Source organism: Drosophila takahashii, chromosome 2L (genome assembly GCF_030179915.1).
Source record: "Drosophila takahashii strain IR98-3 E-12201 chromosome 2L, DtakHiC1v2, whole genome shotgun sequence".
Lineage (NCBI taxonomy): Eukaryota > Metazoa > Arthropoda > Insecta > Diptera > Drosophilidae > Drosophila > Drosophila takahashii.
This window is the reverse complement of record NC_091678.1, coordinates 3,735,191-3,748,290: the sequence shown is the minus strand read 5'-3', so window position 1 is coordinate 3,748,290 and position 13,100 is coordinate 3,735,191. Positions and strand designations below refer to the sequence as shown.

The 13,100-nt window shown below is 37.1% G+C and overlaps 1 protein-coding gene across 1 annotated transcript in view; it reads right to left on the bottom strand.

The window, feature by feature from the left end:
• Positions 1 to 13,100, bottom strand: part of toc (toucan) — an 89,311-nt gene that overhangs the window by 24,820 nt on the left and 51,391 nt on the right. The window contains exon 5 of the mRNA XM_017148522.3: positions 3,251 to 3,388. Coding sequence (XP_017004011.2) covers positions 3,251 to 3,388 — 138 coding nt within the window. The remainder of the gene's footprint in view (positions 1 to 3,250; positions 3,389 to 13,100) is intronic.

The window sequence follows — 13,100 nt, the reverse complement described above, 5'->3', positions numbered from 1 at the left end:
GGTGCGTGAGCAAGCAGTGCAGATGTTGCTATGTTGCGGGGTCTCTTTGAGTACTAAAAACGAAACGTTTAAATGTAAATTAAACGTTTATAGTTCTTTAAAACGAACTATTTAATTTAATTTATTTATTTGTTTTATCCCTTTCCTTTAAATATTATATTTATTACATTTACATTTTACATTTACATTTTAAACAAGCAAGCAGTTCAGTAAAATGTTGCCAAAGAGTAAGCAAGCAGTTGATGTTGCTGAAGATCTCTCTTTAGCAACATTTTACTCTTAAGTTTATTTCTCTTAAATTATTCTCTTCAGCTTCTGCATTTTTTCTCTTTGGTCTTGCAGACGATACAGGTAATAATTAGCATAATTTGGCTTTCCTATACAGGTAGTACTGTCCACCATTGACCTCACTGGGGAACCGAGAAGCTGTCGTATCTCCCATTTTGCCTCCGTAATTCTCCCGCTCGTGCTGAAATCTTTTTAGCCCGCTTTGTCACCGCTTCGGTTTCAATGCTAACCGCAAAAACAAAAAGGAAAAAACATAAAAAAAAAACACTAAACAAACCAGCGCCAGAAGCCATAAATGGCTAGTACAAGTCTAGGCGGTAAAAAAAAACAAACCGGGCAAGTACAAACAATGGAATTGTGCAGGCCAAAGGAAAAAAAATACAAGAGTTTACAATGCCACGAATGTCAATGTCAGACGAGAGTTCTGAACTTTATTGGAGCTATGTGAGTGCCACCCATGGAGAGCTCCAGAAATCGAGTAACCGGATTGGGATTTGAATTCGGATTCGGATAGCTTTCAAAACTCTTCGATTTAAGTACGTGGGCAGCCAATCTGAGGTGCGAAAGTGCCGACGACTCAATCGATCTTGCGCAATTATGCCAATAATCATTTAGGTGTTTTCTTTAAGCCAACCGGCAGACGTGGGTTAAAAAGAGTTTAGTGTGGGCTCAAAGCCAGCACGTTTGCCCCACCGAGTTGTCCAGTGAATACGGAATGGTTTATGGCGATTATAGGCCAATTGCCTTCATGATGGTTGTGCTAATAGAACTCCTGCTTATCAGTAGAGATAGTCCCAAGCTGAAAGAATTTAAGGCACGTCTTGAGAGATATACCCTTGCAGAAAAAAGAAAACAAACTACTGCTTAGAATGAAAAGCACTCCGATTTGAATACTGCTCTTTTGATTAATCTCCGGGGGCTTTAATTGCAAGAAATTGCATGTTGGCTAAATAAATCTTAATTAGTACAAGAAATTCCAGCCGAGAGCGTGATCCAAAAGCACAAACAAAGCTTGTTTTTCCCCCATTGAGTATGCAAAACACGTTTCACCATCGTTTTTCATGCTTTTCTTTTTGCCCCCAACCCCAACCCCCCGAAGTCGATGTGAAAATGGCGCGATAAGCATGTTCACTCTGCATATTCCCTGCACAATGATCACAGCGATCGGGGTAAAAGTAATTTTAAATTAGACTCTTTTGCCAGTTACTTTGCTTATAAATAGAATGCAATGCCCCAGCATTCTCTTAGCGAAATCGTATCCACAGCCCTGCGACATTTCAGGCAATTTAGCAGCATCTCGGCAGGCGAACACAATGAATTTCCCTATTAAGGCTAATTTATGCAGGCCTGCCAACATTATTTGCATGACCCGGGGCACGACCGTAAACAAAATAATGAAATCCGCACAAAAGTCATGCTAAATGACTGGAAATTGAATACAGATTCTCCAAAGAGTGATCCCTTCCGAAGTTCTATATTTATTCTATACTCTATGATTTACTGAGTTTCATCTTTCGATTGCCCCACTTTGCCATCAACATAACAAATGGAAATTATGAGGTCATCGAAATTCTACACGAAAGAATAGGCCAAGTATGAACTTTATAAAAGAAAGATAATGGAGACTCGGCTTTCGAAATTCGTTAATTGAACATGTGGCAAAAATGCTTTAATTAATACGTTGCAGACATGTAAATTATGCTAAAATTTATTGTTGATTTTGAGCAGCTTTAAATTGGTAAAAGAAATAAATAAAGAACATTTTTTAATTTATTTATTTGACCTTGCTTAAACTTTGTTTTATTGAAAAATCATGTCTTTTGAATAATTCTGATTACTTTTAAACCTTATTCGATAAAGTTTGTAATTGAAAAACATAGTTTCAAGGAAAAGGTAATATTAAATGCTCAAGAATTAACAGCTTTTGATACCCCCTGAACATCTCTTCAAAATCAATGAAGCAATCAGTAACTTTAGGCATTTTTCCACCGAATCAATTACCACATTCAGTCCAACTTGATGGGGGACCGATGATGACTCACAGGGAATGAGTCAACGATGCCGAATTTGCGCAGAATTCAAAGGCACACATATGGCACAGATTTGGCCAGGAGTTTGGGGCAAGCTGCGAGGAGTCTGTAGACAAAATGTCACCTCGGCAACAGCTGTTGCTTAAATGCAGCTGGCATGGATTTTTCCTCACAATTTTCCTTACTGTGGGAATGGAGCGCTAAATTGTTTTTCCACCAACTGGGAGCTAAAACACGCCCTCAATTGAAATATAGCGACTTCATGGCTGGACCAGCGACAAGATACGACACTTTTACGGTTAGCAGAAAAAGAAAAGAAAGAACGGATCGGCCAGGTGGACAGATTCAGCAATTCATTGAGGGCAACAAGTTGAGCATTTCACCTGAGCGATGATTTCGCATTTAAACGTGTATAACTCTTGTGGAAAAGAAAAAAGAGATGGGGCGTTGCAAAGGGCGGTTCTTGACAAAAGTTGACACCTTTGAAAGGGGGGCTTCCAAGAAGCTGTAAAAAGTGTTTTACGTCTGCAGCTGTAAGAAAGATGTCAGAGGTTTCATGGGAGTTTAAATGACAGAGCTCAAGTCTAATACTTTTTAGCTACTCTTATTTTAAAGTATTTTAAATAGAAAATTGTGAAAAATATTTTAGACTCTTTCATAGATGAAATAATAGTTTTAAAAATATTTTTAAAATCACTATGTTCTTAAAAACTCTCAAAAAGGTTTACAAAAATAGGCAACATTACTTTTCACGACTATCTATTTTTCTCTACATACTTTTATGCACCTTTCAAACCCTAATAATTCTGTAGAAATATTTTAAATAAATCACTTTAGGACCAACTCGATTATTTCGCACCTCGAAGCTTTATAGCTACAACTATTAGGCTTTCGACATACTTAAAATATTTATATTGAAATTCTGGACTTACGTATTGATGTGGGCGTGGGAGTGGCTGATGATTTGTTGCGCGTGGATTGTCCCTTGGTCGTCTGCTGAGTTTTCGGTGGCGGACCCAGATCGGTTGGCGATATGCTCAGATTGCGCACATCACGCTTTTTGGCAGCTCCTGCAAGAGACAAATGGAAAAAAGAGGAGAAAATGAACAAAATGGTTTGGTAAATGCTCTGTCGTTCCCTGCAATCAATATATGGATGATGCGGATGCGAATGCGAATGGGTAATTTATGCGCAAACACGTTGCCATGAAACGCAAAGCTTTAAAGTGTCTGGGTTGGATTGAGTTATGCACTCGGATTCCCATTTAATAACTCAAAGGCAAAATCACACTTGTTTCCCATCCCCCCCAAAAAACAGTTGGGGGTCTTTTTATCTTTCGGTGGGAAACGCTATTTGCATTTTAACATTTTGTGGATTAAAACAAAGCGTTTCCATAATTGAAGTGCCTGCCCCGCGATAAATGTATGTACACAATAAAGGGTGAAATTATATTATGCCAGTGCAGGCATCCATTAGTTCTCAACGGGAGAGGAGTTCGAGTTTGAGATGAAAGGCACCGGATATGATTTGAAGAACCCCGCTTTTAGTTTTTAGTTGCTTAGTTTCTGAAGTGCACTTTAGTTCTTAAGAGCATTAATTAAGGCAGTTCTACAAAGCGATTTCTTAATTCAAGAAATTAAGTTTTTAATATATTAGTTGGAATAAATTTAAGAAGGCTATTAAACATGAAACAATATACCAAAAAAAAACATAGTTTAACTTTCTTTAACTCTTAGTATAAAAGTTAGGCATATATTTATATTTGGTAGTTTACAGTTTATACTAAAAGTTAAATTATAACACATTCGAAAGTATTAATTCTATACTCATCTTATTAAGTTTTTTTTAACTCAATAGCTTAGTTTCAATCGTATTTTAGACAACTTTCTTTGCTTCTCCTAAAGTCCAATCTAATTTTCCGAAAAATATCTAGTAATCAATCATATTTTATATGCCCTACGCCGCACTAATCAACTTCAATTCACGCTATAACTTGGGGCTTCCTTTCTTAACGACCTCCTATTGTCGGTCTGGCCATCTTCGGTTCCAGTTGTCCGGCACTCGGCACTTGTTAGCCACTATTTGTGGGCCAGATTAGCCACTTTAGGGCCAGGTAATCAACAAGGCCAGCGGGAAAAATGCATTGCCAACTCGAGTCGAGTTCGACCACAGAAGCAGCTGCGGCTTGGATGTTGTAATAAATTTTATTTTAGCTGACGGCTAATTGCGCTGGACATGGACATGGAAATAAAAGTTGCACGCGGGGCTTAGGCCAAATGAAAATGAAAAACTTTTATCTGCGAAGAGCGTTGCCCCGCTGTCACGTAATCCTTTTGTGGCATTTCACATACAGCAGTGGGAATTTAGAAAAGGCTTAAAATGGCCAAAGGATTACGTTTCCTGACGCTAAATGGAATATGTGAATGGGTTAGGGGATATGACTGTGTGTTTTGTTCAATTTTTAGTGAATTTTAAGTATGCGAATTTTGGTTTTTGTTTTAAGATTTTAATATTAAATTTAAGGCAGTGTGAAAAAATGTTCTAATATTTTAAAATATATTTTATTATAGCACCGTAATTTCTAAGATAAGTTTGCTTGATGCTTGCACAACTCTGCCTTTGTTTATATTGCAAGTTAAAGCCCTCCGATGTGGGCTTATCCCATAACGATCCAAGTCATTAGCATTTTTCTTATTCCTCCCCAATTCCCCGAAAACTCACCTTTTGTGAGGCCTTTGGAGGCCCGCTTGCCAAAACTGCCGAAGCGCTCGCGCTCGATCATTTGGCTGTGGATATAGCGCTCGGAATATGAACGCGACAGTTTCTCCTTGGAACTGTGGGCCCCCATTTCGACTGGGTTTTTTCTTTACTTTTCTGTATAAATTTCCTTTGATCCGCGTAAGAGTTTTCCTGAGCGTGTGTTGGCCCGCTCTGATCGATATCACGACTTCAAATTTCACTTTCACAGGCTCTCGATTGCTACACCCGCGCACAATCTCCAGACGTCGGCGATGGCGGCAAATTTAATTTGATGTCGCTGACAATTGCCGCTTGAATGCATTTTGCTTTGTTCACTTTTTGTAATATTTTCCTCTTTATTTTTTGCAAAACTACTTTTGCTCTATGATTACCACAAGGTTGACATTTTGAGTGCTGTTAGTTTTTTTGTAGTTTATTCCATTTATTTCCCTCTGCTGTTGACATTGAATGGATTTATAATGGTTAGATTTAATTGGCGGCCATTAACCGATTCAATTAGCCGCCTCATTAAACTGACTCCCCCACAAAATCCTCTCGTCTTTTTTTGGCCCTGTAATCCGTTTTAATTAAATTATTGTTAATGGCGCCCAACGATGTGACGCTCCAATTTTATGGCATTTTCCACATACTACAAGCGAAAGTATTCCAAGAATCGCATTAAAAAAGAATAGTGGCGTTTAAAAGTTTTCACGATGCCAACAACCTAGACACACAAATCCGAAATAGACAAATATTTTATAGCCCAGACATGAAAAGCATTTTATATTTAATTGCGCGTAAGCTCTAGTGCAACAATTTATTATACCCTTCCAGAAAGGTCGTAATTGAAATTGCATTCTATAATTTATAATAAGAGTTTCATATAAATTACAGCCTTGATTTTTACTTTTCTATACAGATCAAAATATTTCATTTCCATTTTTCTTAGAAGAAATATTTTATTTTCTAGGGTATTTAAAGATTTGACCACAAAATCCATCCACTAGTTTTCCTTTGGTTTATTTTGTGAGTGCAAAAATAAATGCTCCTGTTTGTTGGACTAACTGCAGGCTGAAATTTCGCAACAAGAATGATAAATGATCTAGAAAACAGAAGACGCTCTATGCGACAAAGCGACCCCGATTTTTTGGCTGCGGGAAAAGCACAGCAGGTGCATGGACGACCAAGAAACTATTGCGACACAGTCCAAATAAATCTCCGGGCAGAGAAAAATGTAGGAAAATGTAGGAAAATGCCAACTCCCCGCGCCGAATTTCTTTGCCACTTTGCAAGGCAGTTGCTGACAGGTTTGAATGTCATCATAACTTAACAAAGGCGGGCCAAAATGAAACCCAAACCGAAATGAGCTGACAAATTGCACGCTATGATTTGTGGCAGAGCATTTGAATGTGGAACAGCGACACAAAAAACAACTTGGTGGAAAAAACGGTGCAAAAGACACACGTTTCCCAGTGGTTTGAATAAAAAAGGGAAATTTATGCTGGCACAGTGGTAAAGATATGCGCATTTTTTTGAGAATATCCTATGGTTGCTGAATAAATCAAAATCGGATTAATGAGAAATCGCATAATAATGTTAAATATTTTAGACAACAACAAGTTGCATAACATGGCGTTCCAAATTAAATTATTTATACCTACCAATCCCTTTAGATTTTTTGTCACTTATTTTTTTATTTTCTGTAGGCTTTTAAAAAATTAGAAGAATTAATCCCAGCACTGAAAATACTTTATTATATTACATTTCTATAAAAAATGTTCATAAAATAATAATATTTTTATGAAATGGCCACCAAATATCTATCATACCCGGTTTCAAATTTTGGATCACTGGGCACAAATATCCCACAGACCGGGCACAACCTCATTCCTATGAATAGCATCGGCGCCCTCTTTAGTTTAGTCAGTTTGGTGAGTTTAGTCAGGCCTGCAAATGTCAATCCGACCAGGCCAACTATAATTAGCCCGAAATGCAACAGAAAAGGTGTCAAATGTTTGAGGGGAATTTGAGCGCCATTCGATTTTATTGTTGCCTCCAAATTTAGTCGATTGGAAAACTTTGGGGAGCATAATTCACATGACTTGGCACATCATTCAATACCAAATGTCACATGCCTCGTGTGCCGGAAGTTTTCCACCACAAAAACGAAAAAAAACAAATGTGAAACGGAAGTTGTGGGATAGTCCTCAAGGGCAACTCGATGTTGTATTTGTGGCAGCCGTATTTGATTTTATTTTTATTTTATTTTTTTATTTCTGCCAATGGCAGCTGATGAACCCAATTGCTGCGGGCCCCGTTTAATTTAATATGCAAAAATTGAATATGACTTTCAATTAAAAGTTGGCCGTTGCCGCCATGTGGGCGTTTAAACATTTTTCATTGGCAAGCTTTTCCTCAGGCGGGTGAAAAGCGGGCGAAAAGCGACGGAAGCTGCAAAAGCAATTAATCGGGCTCGGAGTTGGAGGCGTTCGGAAGGAACTTTCCAGCCAGGACAACGTAGAGGCGGAGGTGGGCATAAATCTACATAATTTAACCGAGACAAGTGCAGCGAAAATTTTGAAACGAAAGGAGGAAAGTTACGACGGAGCTTCTAAATTGAGTTTCCAGATAATCACCTGCACTATCTTTGTTTTTTATGCTCTTATTTTAAGCTTATTTAAACTAAGTGAATAGCTTTACTGTTTCTGAATATTTGTTAAGTTTTATATTTAGTAAGTATATAAATTTTTTAAGACAAAGCAAACAAATACAGACTATCAAAAATTGTGATTCCGTTTCATTTGATAGGACATACAAAAATACTAAAAGTGAATTTAATATCTTTAAACCTCACTCAATGACGAACATAAAAAATATTGTTCCCAATATTACGACAAATCATTTGGGTTCCATTTCTGCAATGGGCCACGATTTTTATGGGGCGAGCAACTATCGTAAACTATGGGTTCACTGTCCCCGAAGAGATATTTTACGACAGACTCCTCGGCAATAAAAATTAACAATCACCAATGCAAAAATAAATACATACAAATTTTCCACATTTCTTTTTTTATTAATGTGGCATACATAAATATAAAAAGTGTGCACCCATTAAAAAATCACCAGCATGCAAAACAGTAAAAGAAAACTCCACCCATGATCTGCAAACGGGACCAAAATAAAACTGACCGCTAGCCCCCCGCGGATCCGATATAAACAATCGTTAAACTGACAGCAAACTGCGGAAAACTGTGAAAAACTGTGGAAAACTGCATCAACTGCAGACAAATTTCAGCCGGCATTTACTGAGTCAGAGTCGTAAACCCAAATTCTGATTTTGGGTAAAAATTGCAAAATTATGTCATTAAAATGTTTACTCTTCTCGGTATTTGCTCCAGTAAATTGAACAAAAAGGGCACTGGGCCAAAATATAAATATAGGCATCGGAATATATCTTTCAAAGCGAATGAGCATAATACCCTGTAACTATTAGATGAATGAGAAAAGTATATAAGAACCACAATGGAAAGATAACTCAATGATGATTCACTAAGCCACTTGAAATGGGGTTAATATTCTCTAAATGATTTTAGAAAGCCGAAAGAACAGATAGACTAATGGAAAAGAAGGGAAATTCTGTAAAGAACGCACTGCTAAAACATTTAAAAAATAAATAATGATATGCATGCATAATCGACAGGTTAATTTGAAAGACATACAAACATTTTAGTGCCCATTTATTCGAATAAAATATTCAAATAAAAAACCTAATTAGCTTGCATTTTCTAATAAAGTTTCCATTTGCATTTTCCATTGCCCTAAGTACACAAACAGTTGGGCAATCCCGCGGATAATTTTATTGCCTGCAAAAACGAAATGGGGAAATGGCAAATACAAATGCGAATGCGAATGCGCTCATAATGCAATTTTATTTTTAAAACGCTGTCGTTTGCCCCTCGGGTTTTCAGTTTCTTTTGCCAGCGCATTTTTCCTTATTTCTTTTTCATGTGGCACACTTTTTCCACTGGCGGTCGGCGAGCAAGTGGCGGCAATTTGTTTTAAAAATATATTCATTAAATAATGGCACAAAAAAGTGGATACTAACATAACACTTTTGCATATTTAATGTTTGTATACTTTTTAATATGAATGTTAAATAATATGAATAATAAAACTGCATTTTTTTGAGCAGCTGAATAGTCAATAGACTTAATGTCATTTAAATGCCTTGAAAATATTCTTTCAGTGCTCAGTGCAAAATACAAACACACGAGATGATGTCTGCACTGCAGTTGTTTTATGCACTAGACTAATGTGTGAATTTCATAAGGCAACATTTGCCTCATTTTGACAGTGCAAATGCTAATTTACAATTCCTCAGTAGGTTGCCGTCTTCTTTTGGTGACGACAGCAACCTCATTTGTTGTCTAATTGAGCTGTCATCATCGCTTCACCTTAATTTGGTCTATTTGTGCAAATTCAGTTGACAATTCTATTCTTATTAAAAGAGTAAATAACAAACAAAGGCTTGTCTTCTCAGTATTCAACTATAAACAAAGGTAAATAACTTCCCAGCCAATTTCGGTGAAAAAGAGGTGGCAAAGATTTAAAGATGCAGTTGAGGAACTACTACTTAATTTTAGAAATCAAACTCAAAATCTAATAACAAGCGAAGCCAAATCCATTCGATTTGTGATCCATACGCTGCGCTTTCTCAAAGTACAAAGAGTTGCCTCGTCACTTTGGAAGCCAAAACGAATTGCGGTCATCAATTTGTTTGGCACCTGTTAAAACAGTCCCCCAGATTTCCATTAGACAAACAATAAAGTTTGTTGAGTGTTCATTTATGTTTTGGACCTCTAACGAGTGTGATTATTGACGACGGCCCACGAGAAATGCTTCCGGTTGTCTGGCAATATTTTTTAAGCGACCGCACGTGCGACCCCCAAAAAGAAACTTTGGCGCCCAACGCGGGGCCAGTGGGTTGTGTCATTAAATAACCATCCGAATGACAATTGTCGGTCTGCCCAGCACTTACACTATAATTTTTCCAGCAACCCGAGTTACGTGCACATGGCCCACAGGAAGTGCGTGGTAAAAGTTGAGCGTCTCTAACGACACAATTAATTTATTGAATTAAGCTGAAAATCGGGCACTTAATGCATACGACTCCGCGAAGAGCGGATCCATTTGACCAGTCAAGACTTAGTTCGATATGCAAATTAGCCACGAATGCGTGATCAAGTTGATGTTGTTTGAACAGAGCTTAAAAGCATCGGGTATTCGGGGGTCTCATCTCATTTCCCTGTCTTTCACTCGTTAACAAGTCGGCAAGAAGACAACGTTCGGCTTTAAATGCAGCGATCAATCAAACACGAAATGCAGGTGAATCGTGGGATGGAAAACTCAATGGTGAGTGAATAAGAAAATACTCTTTAAAATGCAGTAGTAAAATGGGCATAAGTCAAGTAAAATGTTTGAAGCTAGGAATAGTTTCTTTTTTATTTATTATTTCACCGCTAAATTCACTAAAGTATCAAAAAAAAAAACTAACCTTAAATGCTCTATTTTTATTTCTCCTGTTTTATTTTTATTTAAACAGCTCGTTAAAACTGACAGCAGCAAAAGAGTTCCAACCGCTTTGGACACGCTAGAATTGAAATGCGATATATGGTACATGCAACAATAACAACCCCAGCCAATTCAATCTTCGTTAGCATTATCAACACATCGGCAGCCCAGTTTAGTTAGCTCCGAATGGAATTGGTTCAGTGACCAGAGCAAAAATTTGTTTGGCCGGCAAACAAACAGCTGATTTTTTGGCCCGGTTAGCGGACCATTTTTGGTCTCTGTGATTGGCAGGCACATGTTCACGGCATATAAGCGCTTCATTATGCCAAAATGAAAAGTGTTTCGCCTTCGTTTCTTATTCAACAACAAAAACAACATCAAGAGCCGTAGGAAATTATGCAAAAAAAAAAAATAATCAAGCTGAAAAAAGTCAGACAACAATACACCTAACGATTGCATCGATTGAAAAATATCAAGTGAAAGTTGACAGCTATCTAAAGATATACCTATATATTTTTGTAGTTCCTGAGGTGAGATTGCTTTGGATTTGGAAAGGGTATCAATTTTTTGGGTGTTCCAAGCAATTATGGTAATCGAATTATAGCCAAAGGGTATAGGACTTTAAGGAATAGGAAAGTTTTCGGACCACTGATCTAAGAAAATTAGATACGGTGTAATTTAATCTTTTATTCGGATTAGTAGAAACTTTCATTTTTATTGATGAAAAATATAAACCACCTAATAATGACTAGAATTTAAATATTAAGACTCTTAGTTTTGTTTAAAAAAAATAACTGCGGGTGAGGCTAAAGAGTTTCTTTTAACTGGAGACTTCTTCCCTTTAATTTCCCCCACACTTTTTATCTTTTCATTTTCTTTAGAAAGACTTTTCTCGCGTCATTTCATGCTGAAAAATTCCTTGATGGAAATTCCGTTTTTTTTCCTTTGCGCAACCTTCACTTCGAGCCAAGTTGGCAAATTGAAAAGCTGCCGCAATACCATTTGAATGCATTTCATTTTGTTGCTTTAGTTGGTGGTGTTACAGTTTTGTTGTTGCTGATATTTGCAGCATAATTTTTACAACATAACGCCCACAACACTTTCTCGCATAGTTAAGCGAATTATACAAAAACAGCAAATGGAAAATGCAAAAAAAAACAGAGAAAAACAGAAAAACGAAACGAAACACACAAAGCACAGAAAATGAAAGAAATATTTCTGTCTAGCATTATTTTGCAATTTCCCACATAATTATTAAGCGCCATTGCAAGAGGGAGACGGAAAGAAAGGGGGGAGTGAAAGGGAGATAGGGAGAAGTGGAGGTAGAGCGAACTGAAAGCAAACAAAAGTTGCCGCCGACGTTTCAGACTCAGGTACACTGAGAAAAACTTACAATTATTATTATTAACCGAAAATAATTTAATGTTCACCAAATTATACAAATAAGATTCATATAATTGTGTAAAATATTAAATTTTTTTTATATTTCAGATAAAAGTTAAGTTTTAACATTCAGATATAGCTATATTTTTATTGATAAGGAATTTTTTTCCGTGCCGAGACAACAGCTGAAACCGAGACCGTACCCCAGGAGTATCTTCCTCCCCAACGAGGCAACACTGTACAGTAAATAATAATTTAATGCACGGCAAAAAGAGAGGAGACAGCAGACAAGCCGAGCAGAGAGATGCTGAAAAAATGCAAATATGATAATAATAATGTAAAAAAGCACAAAAGCATGCCAGCACGTCAAGTGAAAATTAAGAAAGAGTCGTTCATGCCGCACAAAAATACACAGATAAAAAGCGGAGAGAAATGCACACAGATACAAACGCACACACTGAAGTGCCTTCTGTTTTCTAACAACAGACCAAAGAGAACTGTCGACTGTGTGATGAAAATTATAGCCCCAGCAGCCAGTTGTGGAAAAATCAGAGCCAACGGCGGAATGGTCTCAAAGAGACCTGATCAAAACCAGTAGACAAGGCCGGAAACAGGTGTCGTCTTTGGAGGTGAGAGAGTCTAGAAAACCCTATGCCACAACTAGCCATGCAGTTCGGAACCCATAAATAAAGTCTTAAACATGCCTAACCATATAGGGCTAATATCCGTTGAGCGGACTTTACGGATATAGAACATTAAGACACATTCCTCTGCAGCGAAACAGTTCGTTACGCCCACTGGCAATTTCCCACTGATGATTTTTCCAATAAACATAAGCGGATAAGGGATTTAATAGTTCTCTTGGATTTAATGTTCTTCGGTTTATTATAGGTGTTGAACTTTTCCCATAACTTTTTAGTTAAGCTTAGGAATTCTGCATTTAATTAAAATAAGGAATTTAGTTCTTAAAAAAAGATGTGAGTTTTAAGATTTCATTTATTTAGGGAGTGGTACCATTTTGGATTTCACTTGAATTCTTTTGCAAATATTACCTGTATTTACCCAAAAATAATAAGAAGCAAATCTTCA